We start from the raw sequence: 23450 nt of genomic DNA on the forward strand, positions 1-23450 counted from the left end.
ATTGTCATGTTATATTCAATTTCTCGTGCCTGACGTAAACTTAATGGATAAAATGCTCCGGCTATGAGATAATGGTTTTTACGAAGAAACGGAATTCTCTAGAAAGTACCATGCAAGAACTTTTTCGCTCTGATATATAAAAAAAGAAAAGAAGGATAGAATCAAATCTTTTCTCGCATCATATTGAGTGAATACCGCCAGGACTGATAGACAGATATATCTACCTGCCTCTACTTGTCTCCCTCTCGCTTTGCCGTAGTATCGACTGGCACCACGAAGAGTATACTTCAATTCGCACCTTGCCTCATCCTGCTAACAGTGCATCTCTCCCGCATTTCCCCCAACCCAAAATAAATCATTCTACTAGTTGAATCCAACTTCAAACTTCCAACTTGTAAGTTTAAACAAAGCATGCGTGCTTCCTCTCTTCTCTCACTGGTCCGGCAATACCCTTGTGTCCCTTGGAACTTTCCTACCCTTTACGCCTTTTACCACGTATTGGCCTCAAGAAATATTTTACTAACTACCTACTTGTTACTCGCAGACCAAACTTCAAATACAGCTCAGCCCCTTCAAACAAACACAAACCCTCGTTTTTCTCTATCGACAATCATATCTATCTTTACACATCTACCGGTTTTCCTGACTTCACTGGATTAATTTCCTGTTCCAACATCGAATTCGAATTCACACATCTGCCCCACCATCTATCTATCTATCTATCTATCCATCGATTTATTTACTGCCCCTCCTTCGAACTTGCTCTCCTCAAATAAAGAAAGATCTTGTTAAGCTACAAAGCTACACAACACAACCCAGCGTACAACCACGAAGCTCATGATTGCGCGATTACCAATTTACAAAACAAATTACGTCGAATTCCATTCTCCTTCTTCGTTCTTGAGGATCTCTCCAAAAATTTCATCATGACCGTCTTTGTGGTCTCCCTGTACGTGTTTCCCTCCCAAAATTATTTCGGTGCTAGACATATTTCTATTGTCTCTTTCGACCATCACAGTTGAAACCCAACACTACTTTGTACTACAATATATGCCTTCAGAAATCCGCAAGTTATGCTATTTAATTTAGCAGGCTTCGGGTTTGGAAGTGACAAAGATTGTAGACATCCATCTGGTTGCGATTTCATCTACTAGCTTTTTGTAATGCCAAAAACTGACATGATAATTTCCAATATAGTTTTCTCCCAAACACAATTAACTTCAAACTTCCTTCCAATAGTTCTCGTCCCCCTACCAGATCCAAACTTCACCCAGATTCCAAACTAGACGCTTCCCGCTCTGGACGTCCAGGTGCTGCTAGAAGAACCACTACCAGAATCGATACTGGCAAACCGAGTCTTTTTGGCCATCAAAGAGATATTACACCCCCAGCAACACCGATACACGATGTTGATCATGAACAATTCTTCGCTCAAACCGACCCATTGAACCTAAAAGCCTCCCTCCCCATACAAGAGAACCAACATTCTATAATCGCGCCCAGCGATCCCCATTCACCAGCATGGGGTGCAGGAAAGATGTTCAACCAACCACGCTCCCGAGCCAGTTCTCCTCCTCCCGCAGATATTCTCAAACATAATAAAATGAAGGAGAAGGCAGAGCTTCTTGGAAGCGCTGGAGTTCGTCAACCACAATACAAAAGAAGTGACAGTCATGATAGAGTTTTCGCAAATGCCGAATGGGAAGTTGAGCCAGCGGAGCAAGGTAATGGGGGTTTGAGAAATGCTGTGCAAGCTGCAGTTAGAAGTGGAAACCTTGAGGATAAGATTTGGGTCGGTACACTAGGAATGCCAACGGATGCTCTCGAACGTCAACAAAAGCAGGACATTGACGATCGTATGGCTACAGAGTATGATTCTTTGACAGTTTTTTGCAAAGATAGCGATTTCGATGGTCACTACACGCACTATTGCAAGCAGATTTTGTGGCCCGTCTTCCACTACCAGATTCCCGATAATCCCAAAAGCAAGGCTTACGAGGATCACTCTTGGGTTTACTATGTCAAAGTGAATCAAGCCTTCGCAGACAAGATCGTCAAGTCATGGAAGAGAGGTGATGTTATCTGGATTCATGATTACCATCTTCTACTGGTACCTTCAATGATCCGTAAAAAGCTTCCAGATGCTAAGATTGGGTTCTTCCTTCACGTTGCATTTCCATCTTCAGAAGTATTCCGATGCTTGGCCGTTCGCAAGGAATTACTTGAGGGTATGTTAGGAGCAAATCTTATTGGATTCCAAATTCAAGAGTATGCCCGCCATTTCTTGCAAACCTGCAGTCGTATCTTGATGGTTGAAGCCACAAATGATGGTATTCAACTTGAGGATCGATTTATCGATGTTATTAATCTCGCAATTGGAATTGATCCCGTTGCTCTGGATATGAACCGCCTGGACCCTAAAGCTACCCATTGGTTGAACACTATGCAAGAGAGATACCGTGGTAAGAAACTTATTGTTGCACGAGACAAGTTGGATCATGTACGAGGTGTACGACCTAAGCTTTTGGTGAGTTTTCTATCTACTTTATTAAATACTTCTGAAAATACTTGATGGTGCAATTTTCTAATGAAGTCCTTATGAATAACTACTAACTCTTTTCTTCCTACAGGCTTATGAGCTATTCCTGAATAAATACCCTGAATGGCGAGACAAAGTTGTTCTCATTCAAGTAGCAACCTCTACCACAGAGAATGCCGAACTCGATGCGACTGTCTCAGATATTGTTACGAGAATCAACTCTTCATGGGCAAATCTCGCTTATCAACCAGTCGTTTACCTGAAGCAAGACATCATCTATCCACAATATCTAGCTTTACTCACAGTCGCCGATGCCTTGATGATCGCAAGTCAGCGTGAAGGAATGAATTTAACATGTCATGAGTATTTGTTTTGTCAAGATGGCAAGTTTGAAGGTCACAACAAGCATGGATCCCTTATCCTTAGTGAATTTACTGGTAGTTCCTCTATCTTTGGTGGTAATGAACTGTCGGTTAATCCTTGGGATTATCGCCAATGCGCCGATGCAATCAAACAAGCTCTTGAAATGGAGGATGAAGAGAAAGAAGAACGATTCACGAAACTTCATGCAGCTGTCATGCACCACACGGGAGAACATTGGTTCAACGAATTCCTTCATCGCCTCGACAAGGTCTATGACGAGCAGCATAAAAGGGAGACCACATCTGTTCCTCGTCTCTCGATCAATATACTTGGCCAAAAGTATCAGAAATCGGAGCGTAGGCTCTTTATTATTGATTATGAAGGAACTTTGGCATCATGGGGCTCACCGAGCAGTATCATTTTAACAAGCCCGCAAGTAAGTGATTTTCAAAATCCTCGATCTCGGGTAAATGCTAACAGTGCATAGCGCACAATTGATACTCTTAATGATATTCTACAAGACGAAAGAAATACAGTCTATGTAATGTCTAGCAGACAACCAGAGGAGCTTGACCGTTTATTCAAACGAGTTCCACGTCTTGGTCTCATTGCTGAAAATGGATGTTTCCTTAAACAATTTGGAACTTCGGAATGGACCGAGATGGCCGACCCCGAAAAAATGCGCGCCTGGAAAGATTCAGTTGAAGGTATCATGGCTTATTATACTGAGCGAACCCCAGGATCTTGGATTGAGACGAGACACTGTAGTTTGATCTTCCATTACAAGAATGCTGAAGACTTTGAAACGGCAACTCGACAAGCAGGTGATTGTGCAAGCCACATTAATGATGCATGTGTTGAGCAAAGAGTTAGAGCTCTCCCTCTCGAGGGTACGTATTCCTAGCTTTTTACATTACGAAAAACCTATTAACGTCTATTATAGGAGCTGTTGCAGTAGAACCAATTGACTGGTCAAAGGGTACAGCTGCCATGAAGATATTCGAAGGCCTTGCAAAAGACATGTCACCAAATGCTGAACATACTTCTCCTGTCGACTTCTTACTAGTAATAGGTGATGGCAGGGATGACGAGGTTATTTTCAGATGGGCCAATGATTTGGGTAGAGCTAAGAAGGTTGATAATGTTACGACTGTTAGTTTGGGTAGTAGAAATACTGAAGCTGGGTATACACTTACCCAAGGTGTTACTGGTACGTCTCTACTCATCACAATTGTGTGATTGATCGATTGCTAACGTTTCAATAGGTGTCTTGACAGCTTTACAAAAGCTAGCTCAATTATCTTAGAATGTTTTTATTGATGGGTTGCGTTTCTTTACGAGAAGAAATGATTGACATGGGATAATTATCGGGAACAATACACTGAGACGATGATATAGATGATTTTATGAATGGTTCTGATATGGCGGCATAGCGAGGGCGTTCTTTTCCCTTTTTCTTTCTCTTTCTCTATCTTCTTTTCCCTTTCTCCGAAGTTTTCAATTCAATTCATTTCTTTCTTCTTGGATTGGATTGGAGGAATAGAATTAAGCACATACATACATGTTGTGAGAAAGTACGCGGAAATTAAGATAAACATACATACATACGTACACACAGATTCATCATATGATATGATGTAATGTGATATGGTGGCGCATATTTAAAATGGTCTTCTCGTCTTTAGCCTTTGAGTTTAGATATCCTAAATACAATGAACTTGTACTCTACCTTTCTTTGGATCTTCTGCTCCCTCGTTTAGGATGTTTGAGAAGAGATGGAAAGAAATGATGAAGTAGATTGAGGTGTGATGGTGTGGTGGTGTGGTGGATGGCGATTGGGTGAGTAAGCAAGTATTGTGTGTTGAGACATGAGATATGAGAAGGCTAGAAGGCTAGAAGATTTGAAGGCTCGAAGATGGAAAGATGGGAGGATTAGAATGTTAAGAGAGATGAATTATCATATAAGCATTGATTGTAATACCCAAGGTAAAGGAGAAGGAGAAGGAGGAGGAGGAGGAGGAGGAGGAGGAGGAGGAGGAGGAGAAGTTTACAGGAGGAGAGGATATATTGCGTGACGTTGTGAATCAATCAAGAAGACAAACAATATCTCTTGAATTACCTTACATTCGGACTGAAGGAAGAAGGAAGCAGACAATAAATAGAGCAGAGAAGAGCATTTCATTGATAACATTAAAATCACATCACACACATCACCCTCACTCACACCAAAAGAATCAAATTTTATAAAATAATTTTATATTCCATTTCATATATACGTTCAATATATATCTATACCACGGGAAAAGGTTGTGGGCATGATTAAAACAAACGAAAATCCAGGTCCAGGTCCAGATCCAATATGTTTGATGGTGTAGTTGCCAGTCCAGGAGGGGGAAGCTTTCATGTGAGTAGTAAGAGGTATTTTAGTCAAAAGGGGGTGGGGCGGGGAAGGTGAAGAGATGGGTATTGATGCGTACCTTGAGTAGCGAATGCCGTTGATATTGATGTGATTTGAAGTTGAGAATGGCATGTAAAACTGGAGTAAAAAAGGTATGGAATGCTGAGTGTTGTAGGTGGTAGAGGGGGGCAGGGGAAAGGGTGGGGAGTGGAGGGGTAGGTCGATCAGAAGGTACGTACCTTACACAAAGAGAACAATAAATCAAGAGAAGAAGAAATACATGAAAGACAAAGATATCATCGTCCTTGACCAACCACTAGCCTTCAAAAAACACAATTTGTAGAAGAATGCAAATGCAGATATACTCCATGCATGAATGTCCTAATAACCCTCCAGATACTCCTCCTAAAACAAAAACAAAATCCATGTAATGTCTCGCCGAACAATAATAACTTTCCCCATATTCCATGCCTGATATGATCATCTCTACAGAAGTGCTAACTATAGCTACCTAGAGTAAAACGTATTCTTATTTACAACATCTCCTCGTCTTCGCCTCCATTTGTGTATCCACCAAACTGATAATTCTGAAATGCTCCATACCTGCAATGATCGAGTTAGTGAAAACCACGTGTGCAGAAAAGCTACTCAAAGGTGGGCAAGAATTTGGAAAGGTGGGGTTGTACTCGGAGTGGGGATCGTTTGAGGTGGGGTTAAAGAAAAAGGGGAGAGAGGAAAGATCAAGGTGCCAACACATTAATCTGAGATAAAGGGGATACTCACTGGTTCTCCATCGCTTCAACATTTGGGTATCCATGAACGGCTTCGACATTGTTATAGACTGGGTCTGTAGACTGTTTGTATTGAGGTCCACCAACTGCCGATCCAAAGTGCGAGTAAACATCCTTTGAACGACCAGTCGATTGTTCATATTCTCGTGCAGCTAAAAGTTCATAGCCAGACGCCATGTAAGGTTCAACATGCTCAACATGATTCCAACGGGCATCTCCACCTTGGATTGGTGTCAATGGAGCATGGCTACTACCATCACTCATAGTATCATCATCCATACTTGAATCTTGGGTTCGAGACATTCTTTCTTCCATCATTTGACGTTCGTATCTCAGCTTGGCCATGGACTCTTCCTGCTCAAGGCTAGTAGAAGGACCAGTCCACAGGTCTTGTGCCAACGCATGCCCTCCGTTGTATGGTGGGCAGATTCTCCATAACTCAATCAATCGCATCTGCTGAGTAGCATCTGCAGTTTTGAAAAGTTCGATTTGGGTAGGGTATAAAGAAGAAGAATCGACACCATGTCTGGCAAGTATAATATCTACTGTAAGTTGATCTGTTTGAGGTGGTTCGGAAGCAGGTCTGGATGCTTGCTTAGCAACATGTGCGGAATGGGTATAGTGTTGAGAAATTGAGTATGTGTATGTTGGTTCAACTTCCTTTGGCTCTTCTACGGGGGCAGCGGGAGGAGGGTTGTGGAGGGAAAGGTTACGAGCGAAAAGCATCGCGAGCTCTTCTTGTGTAGCCATGACGTATATGTGTGCAAGTAGTTATTCGATACTATGGCAGATGTGTTAGTTGAGTTATTTGGAGGAGAAAAGGCAGAAAAAGGAATAGCATACCTGATGTTGTAAACGATTTGTTAATCTGCAAGTCAAATCTTGCAAACGAATTTGACCGTTGCGGGATGCTTCTGAGAAAGCAGAATGTTCGAATCGGATGGTGATCTGATTTGTAGTAAAGGCTAAAAGTCAGAGGAACATGCAGGTATGTATGCAAGAGAATGGAGCAGCAGACTTTGTGGACAAATGCAAAATGATTTTGCTTGTTATTATTGACTATGCTATGTATGTACTGAAGTAAAGGGGAGAATAGAATTACTCTTGAGAGAAATTAAGGGAAGGGAGTCCTGAGATTGATTGAATAGAAGTGGTGGCGGTGATGGCGGGTAGGGAAGGGAAGGGAAGAACGATGGGTGACGTTTTGGTAATGGTAATTAATGAATGATAAATGATAAATGAGCTTATTTGGAATGGTTCAGTAAAGTAGCGGTACCCAATAAGCCACGGAAGTTGGGATGAATCTGAATGTTTCAAGTGTCTTATAATCTCGTATGTGATTGCAATTCTTTCCCAAATATTTGACAGGAAGGCAATATAATGTTGTAGATTGAAAGGTTTATGGGAGCTTATAGCACGTTGGAGGAAGAATGGAAGGAAGGAGTTGAGGGAAGGAAGATGGATATATAGATATAGACCGAGATATGGATATGGATATGGATATGGATATGGATTGATATTCCCCCTCATCAACGTGCTCCGTACTATCGTATCAGAGAAAGATAAGCACGTGCTGGGTAGATATGTGAATGGTTAACCCCTCTTTGTTAAGTCATGGAAGATGATAATAAAACCATAAAATCCTATTAAAAGTATCAAAGGTCGTGAATTTTCTATTTCCGAAACATATTGGGCTGTTAGCGTCACACTGTTAATTGCTTTATCTGCCAATTGTTCCATGACACGAGTATCACCGTGGTTCAATTTGCGGGCTCGACTGGATAAGGATTTTCTTTCATTTCAGATCTCCATGCTTTCCCATGCAGTGTGCACGTAAAGAGCACATAAAGAGAGAGATGAACAACTGTTTGTAGATCATTAGGTGCCAATAAATTAGATGGATACTGGGAATGTATGAAGGGTACTTACACCTGGGTATTTGATCTAGGGGAAGATTGTCTCCTGTGTCTCCTGTGTCTCCTATGTCTCCTATGTCTCCCTTTAGACGCTCCGCTGGGCCACTGCCGTGGAGGCTTCTTCGCTACGCTCTAGGTTTTCCAATCTACATCTTCTGATTCAAATATTTATATTCATTCAATTATCTGATGAACACTTCCTATTTCATCAAGTACCTACTGACCAGGTAGTAAGAAACATCCATCCGTATGCAGAGGAACTGGAGCGAAGCGAAAAAGCCCCCACGGCAGTGGCCCAGCGGAGCGTCACCAGATCTAGATACCTATTATTCGTATAAACTTTGAGAAATCTCTATACTTTTCCTTTCATCACACGCAGGTATAAGACGGTCGTAGTATGGATGTGAAATAGAAGCATGGCAGTTTGAAGGCCAAAAAGATGATGAATGAGTGACCTGCCATGTGCCCGCATGAGATTTCTCTTCTCTTCTCTTCTCTTTTCCCGTGACCCTCTCTCCCTCAAAGCCCCCCCATGTCATTATTGTCATTGGGTATTGTCTATCACCTATTGAGTATCACTTTCTGTCAGGGGTTCATGACCCTTTGACTTCTTTTGAACTCTCTTTATCGCCCACCAGTTGACCTTATCCGATCATTCTTCCGATCGATGTTCTTATCATCATGTGATTCGCATCCAATCTGGTAGATATGTGAGCACCTTACCATTAAGGCTTGAATTTCAAAGATGACGCTAAGAGCCGCCCTCCAACCTAAACGCGTTTCGTGGTGGCCTGGAGCTCCAAATATACAGAATCTAGAGAGCTTCATTAATAAATCTCTCCCAAATCTCACCACCCCATCCCAATTATTGGTCTTTAAAGCTCTCGAATATCTTCCATTAAAATCTTGAAATCATGGTAAGCTTCAATCTATCCAAATTGGCAGTTTGGATCAAATAAATGAGCTTCTTAAGCTAACTTCCTGCCTTACATTAGACTTCGATAGGTACAGGTTATGATCTTTCGAATTCCGTCTTTTCCCCTGATGGACGAAACTTTCAAGTCGAATATGCAGTAAAGGCAGTTGAAAATGGTGGAACTTCTGTTGGAATCAAATGTAAAGATGGTGTTGTGCTTGCAGTTGAGAAAGTCATTACCAGCAAGCTCCTGAAGGCTGGAGCCAACAAACGTATTGCGACAATCGATAGACATATGGGTGCTGTATGTACAATCTTGATACTTGGATGGTCATTTTGAAGTGATAAAATGGCTAATGATCCTTTTATAGGTATCTTCAGGATTAGTACCAGATGGTAGACATTTCGTTTCCCGTGCCCGCGATGAAGCTGCAAGCTGGCGTAACGTTTACAAAACTCCAATTACAACCGCAGATTTGGCTAGTCGAATGGGTGGATATCTTCAAGCATATACTCTCTATTCATCCGTACGACCATTCGGTATAACTGCAATCGTCGCAGGTTATGATTCCGAACAAGAATTACCAGTTGATGGACAGGTAGGAAGTGGACCAATCATTGGTTCGGGAGGAAAGGTTGAGGGCAAGAAATACGGTGGACCAGGTCTTTACATGATTGAACCAAGTGGATTATACTGGGGTTACTACGGAGCTGCTACCGGTAAAGGACGTCAAGTCGCAAAGGCCGAATTGGAGAAGTTGGATCTTGCAGCTGGCAATTTGAGTTTATTAGATGGTGTTAAGGAGGCTGCACGAATTATCTATGTTGCGCATGATGACAATAAGGATAAGGAATTTGAGCTTGAGATGACTTGGATTAGCAACCTTGATGGGCCAACAAAGGGAAGACACGAGGAAGTACCTAAGGATATCCTCGAGGAAGCAGAGAAATTAGCGAAGAAGGCTTTGGAGGGTGATGATGATGAGGAAGAAGAGAAACCGGCTGAGACGGCAGCTGAAGGAGATAAGATGGAGGAATAGCCGAAGAAGTATGTGTGAGAACCCCTCTGTATCAACACCTGCCTTTACATTTTACATGGCTCAAAAGGTTATGAGCTTGATTACAGCATATGATACTCTAATGATGCATTTTACGCCCTTGATCTGAGTTTCGCTGAGTATTTGACAATTGAGTTTGATGAATACTTTGAATTGTGCCATTTTTTGGCTTAGCTGAGTTATCTGCGTTACCTGCTTCAAATTAGATATAGCTTCATGATTACAATTTTCCGTCACAGTAACGAGCGTACAAAGGTGGTATATTTTCTACTCTGCTGCTTTCATTAGATAGCATTACGTGATCCGTTACAGACAAGTCAGTCTGACGCTGGAAAGTTCTGTGTGGTTGAGAAGAGTTAATGGTTACCATACCTCCCTACCATTGAGCTCCAGTATACAGTGATAGACAAACTTTCCCATTTTTCGGATTTGCAACAATACCTTCCAATGTTTTTCTATTGGTTGTCGTATGGAAGGCAATTTACACTTTCAATTAGCTCCTCGTCTCTAGTCGACAGTGGTGGAATGAATCTCCTTGGTTTTAAGACATGCAACAGAATTCCGCTATATCATATTATTGGTTACATAGTTCTCACAATCTCATTCGAGAAAGGGAGCTCTTTTTCAAAAAAAAACCTTCTAGAAATAGCAGCCGCCAAAATACATCTAAGAAATGGAACAAAGTCACAGTGTAGTAACTTACGGGGTAACGCCTCTTTGTACTCCACCCCCCTGACTTTTCTCCCGCTTTGTAATTTTGTGGTGACCAATTATCAAGTCACCATCCATTCAGAATTTCATTTGCCATCATTGCAGTCAGTCATTCATCCTGGAACTGAATTTCCATGGGATTCAAACGATAATGGCGGCGGCGGTGGGGATCTACATACTCGTGGTTGATTCGTATATCCCCTGGAGAAAGAGCTGAATAGCTTGAAGGTTCTCCGCATCTGGCTGATACTTTTAACGATCATTGCCTCTACAGTGAGTCGAATGGCCGTTTTCAAGACCTAGCGATTGGTGCCCGGTGAGAAGCGGTGGGAACTTTCGGGTCGAATCCTCGCGTGAAGATGGGAGGGGCTGTTAACTGTTCAGGTGATGGTTCTCGTCACAGTATCTGAATCACCTTTATTCAATTATCTGAAATATACCTCATCGTACGGAGAAGAAGTGTGATTTACATGAAATTCTCACATCAACAATCGATCAAGTAGAAAATGGGGTTTCTTTCCTGGTCAATTTTATCTCCGACCTATCTCTAGACCCATTCATCACGCCTCCGTGGCCACTTCACCCCCGCTCTCCTAATCCTTCCTTCCAAAAGTCCTAGAGAAGCAAATACTCTTTTCTTCGCGTGGATCCATAATCACAAAAGAAATAGTCATCGCATCCTTAACCCATGATGAATTATCACCTGATACATTACAATATACGCAAACCTCCCAGTCCGGTAAATAAGTGGCTAGCTCGTTGGGCAGAAATGTATCTCGTTGGTAATACCTAGCTAGCCACCACTCGCCACTGAGTACCTAGTAGTATCGCCTTTCGCTATGTGTGGGTTTTGCTTTCGGGATGACTTCATGGGTTCTTGTTCCTCTTCGTGTGGAGATATCTTGTGTTATATCTCCTTTGGTTGTATATATAGATTTAAGCATACTATAAACTAAAGCTCAAGACTCTGGTTCTAGCTCTAGCTTCTTCCCCGACCCGTACACGCGTATACGGGATTCGGGAGTTGTACGTTAGAACTTCATCGCCTCGATTCTCGGGTCTCGATTTTCGATTTCATCTCTCAGCTCCCAACTTTCTTTCAAGCAAAAGCAAGAAGTCAAGGTAAACAAACCATGGGTTTCTGGTCGCGCAAATCATCTCCTCCCCCATCAACTCAACGGGAGAATGTTAAATCGAAACATAAACCGGCACCGAAGAAAGTGGCTCCCCCTCCCCCTAAACCCAAATCGAAACCAAAACCGAAACCGAAACCGAAATCTCGTCCTAGAAGAATAATCATACATTTTGTTCGTCACGCCGAAGTACGTGTCCCTCCCCCTCCCAACCCAACATTCCCTAAACATCCTCTCCTAACCACCCACCCCTCAGGGCTACAACAACCTGGGCACCGCAGGCGTCGGAAACCTCACCGATCCCCTCCTGACCCCCGCGGCAAATCCCAATGTCTGACGCTCCGCACGCAATTTTCCCATCTCAACCCCCGGCACATCCTCTGTTCCCCGCTCCGCCGCACCCTGCAAACTGCGCTCCTCTCCCTCTCTCCCCGCACCACAATCCCCATCACCGTCGATCCGGAGCTGCGCGAATACGGCTCCGTGCCGAATTGTACGGGGTCGTCGATTGCGGAGCTGAAGAGGAAACATGAGGGTGTGGGGATTGCGGTCGATTTTTCGAGGGTGAAGGAGGGGTGGGAGAGGAATGGGGAGAGGGATGGTGGGTATATCGGGGGGAGGTGGAGGAGGAGTAGGGAGCAGAGGGAGAGGAGTCAGCGGGTGTTGAAGAGGTTGTGGGAGGTGGGGAGGGAGGGGTTGGAGGCGGAGAGGGAGAGGGGGTCCGGCAGGGATGTGGAGATTTTGGTTATTTCGCATGGAGAGTTTTTGCATGGGTTGACGGGGGATTGTAAGTTTGTTTTTATTGGTTCTTTTGCTTTGTTTTGATTTCTTGCGTATTGGAGTGGAAAGGGGGTTTACGTATTTACCTCCCCGCCCCCCCCCCCTTTTTTTTTCTCTTCCTCTCCCTCACTTTCCTCCTCATCATTCTTTTACCCTCACCATTCTTTTACCCTCCCCCTCCCCCTCCCCTCTAAAATCCAAAATTCAAAATCCAAATCCAAACTAACCAACCCCCCCACAACAGACTGGCACAACGCCGACATCATCTCGCTCACCATGATCAAAAGCAGTCGAGGCTACAGATTTATCGATCCACCGAACCGATTTGCGTATCACTGACTTATTTATTTATTTTCTTTTTCTTTTTCTTCCATATTATTATTATTATTATCCTTTGGGTGAAGGTTGGTTGGTTGGTTGGGTTATCGAGTTAGTTGAGGACTTGGGATTGAGATCCATGATCCAAGATCCAAGATCCAAAATTCAAAATTCAAGATTCGAGGTTTCTAGATATACCATGCGAATACCATGCGAACACCCACCATGCGAATGCCAAACAAACGTAGATACACCAGTTCTGAGGGATTGCGGCCCATACCTTGTGTCAGGGACGGTATCAATACGTTGCGTGTTATTTATTTATCCTCTAATATATATATATATATATATATATACACACCTTCTCTTTTTCATGTAAAATTAAAAAAAAATTAAAAAAATTTCACTTGATTCACATAATTCATTCACCTCACACCTTGTTTACACCGCTAGCCATGGACACCTCGTTTGTTTCTCAGGGCCATATACATATAAATAGCAAGTAAGTAAGTATATATTCCATTTCCCTCCTCTCCTCTCCTCTCTTCCTCCCTTCCCCATCTTCCCTATTCTCCTCAAAAATCTCCTCTAATCTACTCGTGCAATAAATCCCAATATCAAGCAAATGCCCACCCATCCCATGTATTTTTGCCGAGATATGTTGATTGATTCGATATTGATATTAATAAAATAAGAACATGAACCATAAACATAGGTATCATACACAATTCATATACACATACACACACACACACACACACACACACACTACGCACTATGCATCACAAACACATTCAATTCAATGCAATTTAAGACAATCCAAATTAATCAGTCCATTCAATTCTCACCACATCACAACACATCGCATCACCTCACCTCGCTCTTCAAACTACATTCCCCTCACCCTACACACCTAAAGAAAGATGGAGAAAAGAAAAAAAAAAGAGAAAACAGAAAAGAAAAAGCTACCTAATAAAATCGTATAAGAAAGAGACACACACACGCACACAAATAAGTGCTAATCGCCAACCAATTACTCCACCAACGCCATCCATCCATCCATCCTTCCTTGCATCTATAATTTCATATTCCCCAAATTTCATATCCTCATTCATCCACCCATCTCCAACATGTGTAATCGTCATAACTCATATCACAGCTTCTGCTCTGCCCTGTTCTTCTCTGCTGTCCCATTCCATCAAATCTTGAGATCCATCCACCCGTCTTCCAGCAACCAAAGCTACACTTGATAGTTAATCAACTCCAATCCAAATCAGCTCTGTTTTTCTCATCATCGTTCTCCATCTCTCAAAAGAGTGCATCGATATAATACTACTCAACCATATATCTGCTGCATCTTTGTGTCTCTCCGTCCATAATGAAGTCCTCCTTAATGGGAAAGAAAGGAACATGTGAAATCTAACATCATCCCATGTCATCCTAGACACTGACCGCACCAGCAAAAAAATCAGGCTATCAAAAAAAGAAAGCATTTGCTACTTGATAGAACCAACTTAAGATCTTATAGTCTTTGCGAAGTGATATTAAGAGAGTGTGAAAGAAGAAGGGTATCTTTTATGATCGATTGCTCCAAATCCAAATTCATCTCAAATACGAGGTATAGAAAGGAGAGAAGCCGTTGACCCCGCATACAAAAGTGGAAGAAAGTCTATCTCGCTGAAAGATCATCATCGTCATCATTATTGAGCGCCGTTATCATCCATTTGTCTTAACATAACCAACATCTGTTGTACCCACAGACAATCATTGACATAGGAAGAAGAAATATTTCGTGGTTTTCTTACATTCGAAAACGTGAGTACCGTTGACATCTCAAGATGCTGTTTCTTGTTTATATGCCATATCTGTCATACCACTTGCTCGTTTTTGATCAACAATCTCTCGAGCATAAAAATCCACAAGCATTGTGCCATAAGCCTCTAATACTTCAACGGGAACAGATAATCGGAAGTCGTTTAATAATAAAAATTGAAGCTCCAAATGGTTCAATTCATTCAACGGCAATCCACCAACCTAGACAGACGTTAGCACGAGGAAAGAAGTATTTGATGATAAGATTCACCTTGGCGTATCTAGAATTTGTGTAAAAAACATCGGAGAAGAATTTGCTGGCACAAGTGACACCAGCAATAACCAAACGATGAATGTTAAAACTGTCAACTACAAAGAAGTGGGAGAGGGGGAACTGAGCCAAACCAGGTTCAGGATCTTGTGAGTGAGAGTATTGAGCATTTTCAAACTCGGATTTGAGCTCAGGAACGCTTCTAGCTCCTGGTGGGGTATCCGCCAAATCAGAACCCTCTGCAGAATAAGTAGACGAAGGTCGAGAACCATCTAGATCCATGGCTTCCTGTCGCATGGCATTTATGGGTTCCGCATTAACTCTCTCCGTCATTCTATCAAAGTAGACTAACAAACTCAAGAACACCTCGTATGTTGTTGGGCAGTATTTGTGTATTCTAGTTAGATAACTCAAAATGGTAATGCTAGGCACATTCTTTCCGTGAAATGCGAGAACGCTCGAAGATAGTCCAGTAAGATTGGCTGTATTTTCAGCAGATGGAATGGATCTTTGTAGAGTTTCATGTTGACGATCGTTTGTGGTGGTGATTTTGGTCAAAAGCCCGGCTACCATTTCAATAATATCTGTAATGGGCATACCGCTGATCTCGTATTTTAATCCAGGCTCATCTGCTGTGCGTGAGTCTCCGATTTGGCCTCTAGATGAAAGGAATTCTGGGCTGGCGAAACTTTCGATATGTGCCAAATCTCTAACTTTGATCGTGTTACCACCATAATTCTGTACATCATCAAGAGACTTTGCTGATCTTGGGATTGTCCGCTCAGATGTCCCAGATGCCATTCGAGGCCTTAAAGGAGAATCGGTGCTCAAGGTATGCGAATGCTCGGCTCGTGCATGAGGCGCCGAAGATGGAGGGAAATTTTGTTGACTTTGAAATTGTTGTTGCGTGTGTGAATTTGAATTTGGACTGGAACTCGAAGGAGGAGAGATAGGTTCGGACTTGATATGAGGCTCGGGTTTAACTCTTGTGCGGTGGTCTACATCATGAGAGTCATCATATTTGGCTTGTATATCTGCGCTTGGAGGAGGGGTACCATCATCTACTGATGTGGGGTGGGGGTTCGGACTTGGTGGAGGCTCGACTCTCGACCGGGAAGGTTGTCGATATGGTGAATCCTCTGAAGAACCATGATGCCCTGCAGCGGGTATCATTGTATGGGGGTGGAAGCGTGATGAATCTGACACAAAATCAATCACCGCAGCCATATCAAGTGAATGTGACGGTCGTGAAAACCTGATCACTCGTTGCGATTAGCTATTTTGTTCTCTCCCAAATCTGCGATGGCTGGAACAATGTGAAGACGAGAGAGAATGGAATAATGATAGGAGTATCTTCTTTCAAAAGACGTGAGCGCCAACTGGGTCCTTGCTGTTGATGTAGGTGGCTAGGATGGCCAGAAGGTTCAGAAAGTCTTATCGTGAAGGTACTTTGCCTATCGATCGGTCTTTTAACTACCTAGTAGGTACCGGATAAAAAGGTAAATGAACAAGCCAACATCAAAACAATCCTTCCTGACTCTTTGAACATCTGCCGACTATACTCTGATGCAAACTTCCATTTCTCGAAGATTGTTTATGAATTGTGAGATTGCGATCACAAACTCAAGGGTTGACAAACGACGCGCCATTTTATGGCCATTTTATCAATCTTTCGTGGGGGTAACAAGAGATTCCAATATAACAAAACAAACAGACACACACACGCACACACTGGGCACTGATTGATGACTTGATGGGCATGCACCATATTGGCACAGATATAAAGAGGATTAAAAAAGACTCACCTGCAGCATTCCTTATCAAAACAATTCAACGATTAATGGAGAGAAGAGGATGATTTTCTCCAACGAGAATGAAAAATATTGATATTTGAATTGTTGTATTAAGAGAGGTTGAGTAGAGTGACAAGTGTAGGTAGAGAGAGGGAGAGAAGGAGAGAGAATAGGTAGCAAATCAGTCGATAAGTTGATGGGGGATTTTTATTATTATTATAATTATTATGGAGGGACGTGAATTATGGAAAAGAGATTTGTACGGAGAAGGTGGTTGATTGATGAGTACTGACTGGGTAGATACTGGGTTTGTAGCTATGTACTATGTACTGACTGGGGCGGCTGGGCTGTCGGGTTGAGAGAAGATGTGGAGAGGGCGCTGGGTGTGGTACAATCGATTCACTACCACTGGCCGAACACTGGCCAACTGCAGTAAAGGTACCTAGTAATACTCTACCTATGACGAAAAGTTGGAGATCAATGAGAACCCTGAATTTACGAAGGAGAGTCTTGCCTGAGGTAATAAATCATTTAATCAAAACGATCGATCAATCGAAGTAGATGGAAAAAGAAGAGAGGACAGAGACAGGAAATACGACAGAGTGTTGAGTTATGTAGTGGATTTATATAGGGCCCTAATAAATACATAGGTACGTAGGTAGTAGATGGATACATCTGGGAAACGGAAGAGAAAGGAATGACGAATGATGAATGATGAATGAGAGATGAGAGATGATACAATCACCTAGGCACAAGTTCATAGTCCAAATGAATCAATCCTACGTACCAGCCATCTAGTGTCCATGTCCATCTACACTATAATTATCATCCAAGTACCAGTCAGCTCCTTTATCCAGCAATCTATCTAGGGAGGTAGTAGTTAACCATAGAAAGTAATGAGCCACTAAGAGAAAAGACAAAAGCAGATAGAACTACAATGTAAATAGATCTCCGTAATCGACCAAATACCGATACCTAGTAGATCTATCATATCAAATTCCATTCAAATTCCATGTATAAATTTACAGCTTCAATCAATATTTCCCAGACCCGAGGAAGAGTTCATACCTACATACTCTACTTGACACGTTCTTCAATGGTAGTCTACCACTATCAGATAGACTCTATCGTATTACCGTCCATCAACCCCAATTCCTTTTCGCCTTCAAATTTCTAATCATTCAAACGAATCGATAAATCCCATCTCATGAGTACTTGGGTACATCTGTAGATATGTACCTACATGTCTCCTCTGTATTATGATTCTAGACCGGTATCGCACTTGAAATCTAAAAGGAGTTGTTGGAGTTGACGCTTGTACTCCCTTCAAATTCATACCAAGAGTAACCACAGGTACATCCATCCACAACTCAACACTCCGAGATACCCTTAATTTCATATCATTAGAAGCATAAAGAAGATCCCATCGCATCGTCTTCATTTAAAATTGCCCCGTCGCCTATAACAATCACACATGTTGTAACACTGAAAGGTATCAAATCATATTCCTACAAGAAATGTGATACGATTAAAATTCGGAATGAAAGCCACACTTAAGAATCTTCCTATTCTTAATCTCACCGCTTCAATCAAAATGCAAATTTCCCTGGATTGACCGTTATGAAACCTTGCAAATTAATCCATTGCGTAAACTCCATGGTATTATGGTCGGGTTCTATTCGTACATTGATTCATCATCTATTGATGACGGACGGTATAATTCGTGTCTGGCAAGTATAGATGCCTGTTTGCTCCCTTAGCCGTCAAAACCACCATTCTAATGACACCTCCGGAACTCCCATCCCATTTGATAGCCTCCTGCAATGCGCCCTTAACAAAGTCAACAGCATCAGCCTCTTCCATACCTTCCTTCCAGTTTGCGTCACAGTATCCGTAGATGTATGTTGAGCCGGAACCTCCAATAGCATAAGATTGCTTGTGTAACGATCCTCCTAATGGTATTGAGTAGACTTGACCTCCGTGTCGCTCATCCCAACCAGCAATAATCAAACCAGCACTAAATTCGAATTAGAACAAGAAACTCGCGGAGTTGAACATCATTCATACCTCAATTGATCCTTGTTGTCGTAGCAAAGTTCCTGGAACATGGCGGCGGCCGTTTGTGTGGTTGGTGTTTTGCCATTCAAAACTCCATACATTCCCAACTGATAATGAACAATATCCGCAACAGCTTGAGTGTCAGCCGCAGAACCTGATCGACAACACCAAATTGTATCATGTACTTGGGTGAGCTTGTCTGTAACTCGGTTTGCGATATATGACCCGGTTGTTGTTCTACTGTCCGCACCTGTCCAATACACCCATCAGTAACTCTTGTACCCCGCAGATTGTGATCTAAAAGAACTGACCCAAAATGACACCATCCTTAAAGTTTATGGCCATACTGAAATCAATGTCAACGCTGATCTCGAATCGAACATTATTGTTATCGTGGTCTCTAGGCTTCTTACATAGAGGTTCCTAAGCTAGCATATTAATCAGTAAAGCTCAAAATGTAGGGCCAGGCTACCTAGGTATCTTACTTGACTTCTCCCTTCTTCAAGCGATCCATATCCACATGAATACCATCTTCAAGAAGCTCTCGTTAGCTTTAACTTCACTGGTAGCTGAGCTGGATACCCAAATACCTTCATTCAACATTCCTGTGTTTCCAAACTCCATCTTGAAAGTTTTAATATTGGTCTTCTTAAATTTGGAATATGTAGAAAAAACAAAGGCGAATCGTTAATCGTTATGTTCGTTGGGGTGGAAGATGAGCTACCGATTTGAAGCTCTCAAACAGGCAGACCTTAGACGCGAGGCAAGGCAAGCAAGCGCGAAGGTGAGGTAGATCACGTGGCGATAATGATTTGAGCTTGGGCGGTTATTCCCGTTTCTTAGGCCTCCCGGTGAGGTTTCTTAGGCCTTTTAAGATGGGAGCTAGCGTGTACTTAGTCTTCTTATATACATACCTAGCAGTGAAAGTTTCGAGTTCAAGAAATAAATATTTACGAACTAATAAATGCTATTTACAATTTACACAAATGGATACCGGACGTAACATATTGAAACATCCCTGCCTATTCCAATCCAGTTAACAATGCCCCCAATACTCCAAAATCTAATCAACGCCCTCTTTCGATAAATTCCTGACCTCGATTCCTGATCGTACATGGCCTTGTATCCCCGTCGTTGTGAGAAACCTGAGGCAAGCTCTTTCTTGTTCTTGCGAATTAGAATCAGGTAAACTTGCTTTGTGCCAGACGAGAAGTTCCTTTCCTGGACTAATGCTCAACTCCAAATGCTTTAACCTCCCCGAGTCAAACTACACCCATCGTATTAGCATCACATCATCCTCTCAAGAAGATGCTTAAGCTCAAAGGAAAACCTACCCTTCCTTATCCAACTCTAATGGCGTGAAACCCTCTCCCTCCCCCTTCTTGACCTGTGTCTTTGCCTCGCCAGCTTTCCCCGGCTCACCATCCTCGGCACATCCACAGTCATAGAAGTCTCCAATCTTACTACAATCGAATATCTCCTTCTTCAAACGCTTGTTAACTTCGTTGTGGACATGACATGCCCACGCCGCTGCCGTACTCCTCGTTGCTACTTGAGGTGGATATTTCTTCAATAGCCCTTGGAAATGTCGCGCACAGTCGCCACATGGATAGAGGCGCGCAAATAAATGGATGTAGGATTTTAAAGCCGAGCTGTCTTCTTCTGTAGGCTTATCGGGGAATTTGGCCATCATCGTGTGTAGAACTTTCCAGGCTGCGTGGCCGAGTTCCGCTCTAAAGGGTGAGAATGTTAATAAGTACAAAGATAACATCATTCCAACCGCATTTTGCAGATGGGTGACATACTTCAAAGTAGCATTTTCCAGCTTAGGGGCAGTGGCTGCTCCATGAAGAAGATTGTCATCGACGAGAATTGGAGTTTTATCCAGAGGGAATTCAGCGTTATAATCGCTCTCTGTGCCATAATCTACAGCTCTCGTTCCATGATTTTGATTGCGAAATGTGAGTACAAAGAATATGCATAGAAAAGCCGCTACAGCTATTCCCGCAAGAGTAAAGTGCGGCTTTCGAGCCATGCTGTATTGTGACCGAAAAGGAATTTATTATTTGTATTGATGATTGTGATATGGTTGGCTAACGGAACAGAATAAGGACCAACTTCTTGAATTGAACTCGGCTCCGAATGTTTCGATGAATACTCCGTAGCGTTTGAGATGTCAGCAACAAAGGAAAAAGGGAAGCATTAATTCAGAGGAATGAATGTTAATGTTAGTTTGAGAAAACGAGCGAGAAAGAAACTAATTCCGAACATTCGATAAATTCATCCCAACTACCTACCTACTTAGGTACATATGTAGCGTGATAAATTCCCATTTCAGCCATCACCGTCCCTCGAATAAATTAATTCCAAGACTCTTATTCGTTCTATTTGATTGTTTCATATTCATTCCATATCGTATCCTAATTGGCTACAAAGCTGTAACATTTCCTTTTCTCCACCCCCATTTATTCAGGTACATTTCGGAGCATCATTCCTCCCTTCCGTCATTTGTGCCCCGCGTTCTCCGAGCTCGGAAACATGAAATATTTTTTGAGCTAGCTGACTGTGTTGTATTTACTACATCTCCGTGGAAACATTGAAAGACTTATTAACAATCTTGAATCCTTCACGATCTTAAATACTTGCTGTGCTACTTCCAAATTTCTGAATATCTTGACTTTCAAAGCAATTCTCATCAGATCTTTTTTTGCAAATCAACATGGCTTTCCCCCCACCCCCTGTTAGCACAATCGACTGGAGTGATATTGGCTTCAAATTCCGTGAAGGTAATGTCAATTTCTCTGTCCTAGCCTTCCTATTATTACTCAATTGACTGCTGTCGAAAGTCTCGTCCACAGAAAGCTAACTCCTCCTTCAGTTAACGGTCACATCGAATCCCACTACTCAGTTAAAACCGGTCAATGGACCCCTCCAAAATTCATTACCGATCCCTACCTCCGTCTTCATGGCATGTCCCCCGCTCTCAATTATGGCCAACAAGCATACGAAGGCATGAAAGCTTTCCGCACTCCCGGAGACTCCTCCATTACCATTTTCCGTCCTACCAAAAATGCCGCTCGTCTAGCCCACTCTGCAGAATTTATCTCCATTCCTCCTGTTCCTGAGAATGTCTTCATGGACTGTGTACATGCTGCTGTCTCTTTAAATGCAGAATATGTACCACCTCATGAAACAGGCGCTGCTATGTATATCCGACCTTTGATCTTTGGTTCCAGTGCTCAGTTGGGTTTGAGTCCCCAGAGGAATATACTTTCTGTGTCTATGTCCTCCCAGTAGGCGTCTACCATGGTGTACACCCAGTTAAATGCTTGATTCTCGAGGAATTCGATCGTTCTGCACCACATGGAACCGGGAGCGCAAAAGTGGGAGGAAACTACGCGCCAGTGTTGAGATGGAGCGATAAAGCCAGAAACGAGGGATATGGTATAACATTGCATTTGGATAGTCAAACGCGCAGCGAAATCGACGAATTTTCTACAAGTGGATTCATTGGCGCGAAGAAGGAGGGAGATTCCATTACATTGGTGGTACCAGATAGTAAGAATGTTATTGCTAGTGTAACATCTGATAGTATTTTGGAAATTGGAAAGAGTCTTGGATGGAAGACTGAGGTTCGCTCGGTTAGTCAATCCTCACCTGTGTTTTTTGCGCATTTTCCATGTACCATCCATTTTGTTAACTCCATTTTGCGTTCAACCTATTCTAATCCACATCTTTCCTAGATCAAATACGAAGAACTCCCCACTTTCACCGAAGTAATGGCCGCCGGAACTGCCGCTGCTCTCGTCCCAATTCGCTCCATAACCCGTTACTCCGATAACAAAACTACAGAATATATCCCTTCATCATCCGAAGAACCCGGTGCTATCTGCGAGAAGCTTCTCACCACCCTTAAGGGAATTCAAGCAGGAAAGCTCAAGGATACATTTGGCTGGAATAAAATTGTCGAAAAATTGGATGTTAAGGACTTCACGACAGAGGCAAATGATACCAATGGTTTGAATGGAAATGTGAATGAATTGCCTTAGGTGTTGAAGAGATTTTCAATTGAAATAGTCTAAAAAGAATGATAGCGGCGTTGAGTGGCTGGGCATCAACAAATTGTACTATCTACTAGGTATCCTTCAATAGAATTTAAAGTGCGGACCCTTAGGAATTAAGACTTCTCCCCAGATTTCGTGCAATTGATGGAACAGCGTTATTACGTCATAGCACCCCCCCCCCCCAAGCGCCCGTTTTCTCGCTTAGTCATTCGGTCTGGATCTTTCTTATTATTACGCCTCTTCACGACCAACCATGCTTCGCGAGACACGAAATCAAGAAACAAGTAAATGAATGAAAATCATCCATTCATTTGGCACCAGCACAACATGATTAATATAACGAAACGATGTGAGATGGGGGCTTCTTTATTGAGTGGAGGTTGCTTGCAAGGTTAATTGAGTCGGGAATCAAAGTAAAAAGATGAATGTGTGGCCAAGGGTTCTCCGGATCTTTTCTTTGTACACCGGTGAGGCAATGCTGGTCATTTGCTACTTTGTTTGTCCTTGGTTTATACTTTCCAAGTTCGGA

At 42.5% G+C, this 23450-nt stretch overlaps 7 protein-coding genes across 7 annotated transcripts; 4 read left to right on the forward strand and 3 right to left on the reverse strand.

The window, feature by feature from the left end:
* Positions 1 to 926: 926 nt before the first annotated feature.
* On the forward strand, positions 927 to 4224 carry Bfra_000301 (putative glycosyltransferase family 20 protein; the record flags this gene model as incomplete). The annotated part of the gene is made up of 6 exons (XM_037330745.1): positions 927 to 949; positions 1198 to 2527; positions 2631 to 3338; positions 3390 to 3792; positions 3846 to 4112; positions 4168 to 4224. 6 exons carry the CDS (start codon positions 927 to 929, stop codon positions 4206 to 4208), a joined length of 2772 nt encoding a protein of 923 aa, XP_037197078.1. The 3' UTR covers positions 4209 to 4224.
* Positions 4225 to 5740: 1516 nt separating this feature from the next.
* Positions 5741 to 6841, reverse strand: Bfra_000302 (uncharacterized protein; the record flags this gene model as incomplete). Its single annotated transcript, XM_037330746.1, has 2 exons — positions 5741 to 5903; positions 6084 to 6841. 2 exons carry the CDS (start codon positions 6839 to 6841, stop codon positions 5834 to 5836), a joined length of 828 nt encoding a protein of 275 aa, XP_037197079.1. The 3' UTR covers positions 5741 to 5833.
* A 2080-nt stretch (positions 6842 to 8921) lies between these two features.
* On the forward strand, positions 8922 to 9963 carry Bfra_000303 (putative proteasome component c1 protein; the record flags this gene model as incomplete). The annotated part of the gene is made up of 3 exons (XM_037330747.1): positions 8922 to 8924; positions 9003 to 9227; positions 9295 to 9963. The coding sequence occupies 3 exons, from the start codon at positions 8922 to 8924 to the stop codon at positions 9961 to 9963; spliced, it is 897 nt and encodes a 298-aa protein (XP_037197080.1).
* Positions 9964 to 11825: 1862 nt separating this feature from the next.
* On the forward strand, positions 11826 to 12944 carry Bfra_000304 (putative phosphoglycerate mutase protein; the record flags this gene model as incomplete). The annotated part of the gene is made up of 2 exons (XM_037330748.1): positions 11826 to 12612; positions 12850 to 12944. 2 exons carry the CDS (start codon positions 11826 to 11828, stop codon positions 12942 to 12944), a joined length of 882 nt encoding a protein of 293 aa, XP_037197081.1.
* A 1812-nt stretch (positions 12945 to 14756) lies between these two features.
* Positions 14757 to 16233, reverse strand: Bfra_000305 (putative cyclin-dependent protein kinase complex component protein; the record flags this gene model as incomplete). The annotated part of the gene is made up of 2 exons (XM_037330749.1): positions 14757 to 14957; positions 15007 to 16233. 2 exons carry the CDS (start codon positions 16231 to 16233, stop codon positions 14757 to 14759), a joined length of 1428 nt encoding a protein of 475 aa, XP_037197082.1.
* Positions 16234 to 18497: 2264 nt separating this feature from the next.
* Bfra_000306 (putative fad-linked sulfhydryl oxidase alr protein) lies at positions 18498 to 20892 on the reverse strand (the record flags this gene model as incomplete). Its single annotated transcript, XM_037330750.1, has 6 exons — positions 18498 to 18816; positions 18867 to 19107; positions 19169 to 19280; positions 19343 to 19388; positions 20192 to 20590; positions 20663 to 20892. 6 exons carry the CDS (start codon positions 20890 to 20892, stop codon positions 18498 to 18500), a joined length of 1347 nt encoding a protein of 448 aa, XP_037197083.1.
* A 684-nt stretch (positions 20893 to 21576) lies between these two features.
* Bfra_000307 (putative branched-chain-amino-acid aminotransferase 1 protein) lies at positions 21577 to 22982 on the forward strand (the record flags this gene model as incomplete). Its single annotated transcript, XM_037330751.1, is given in 4 exon segments — positions 21577 to 21643; positions 21736 to 22104; positions 22119 to 22498; positions 22601 to 22982. 4 exon segments carry the CDS (start codon positions 21577 to 21579, stop codon positions 22904 to 22906), a joined length of 1122 nt encoding a protein of 373 aa, XP_037197084.1. The 3' UTR covers positions 22907 to 22982.
* Between the last annotated feature and the right edge of the window lie 468 nt (positions 22983 to 23450).

This window comes from Botrytis fragariae (assembly GCF_013461495.1).
Source record: "Botrytis fragariae strain BVB16 chromosome Unknown tig00000001, whole genome shotgun sequence".
Taxonomy (NCBI): domain Eukaryota; kingdom Fungi; phylum Ascomycota; class Leotiomycetes; order Helotiales; family Sclerotiniaceae; genus Botrytis; species Botrytis fragariae.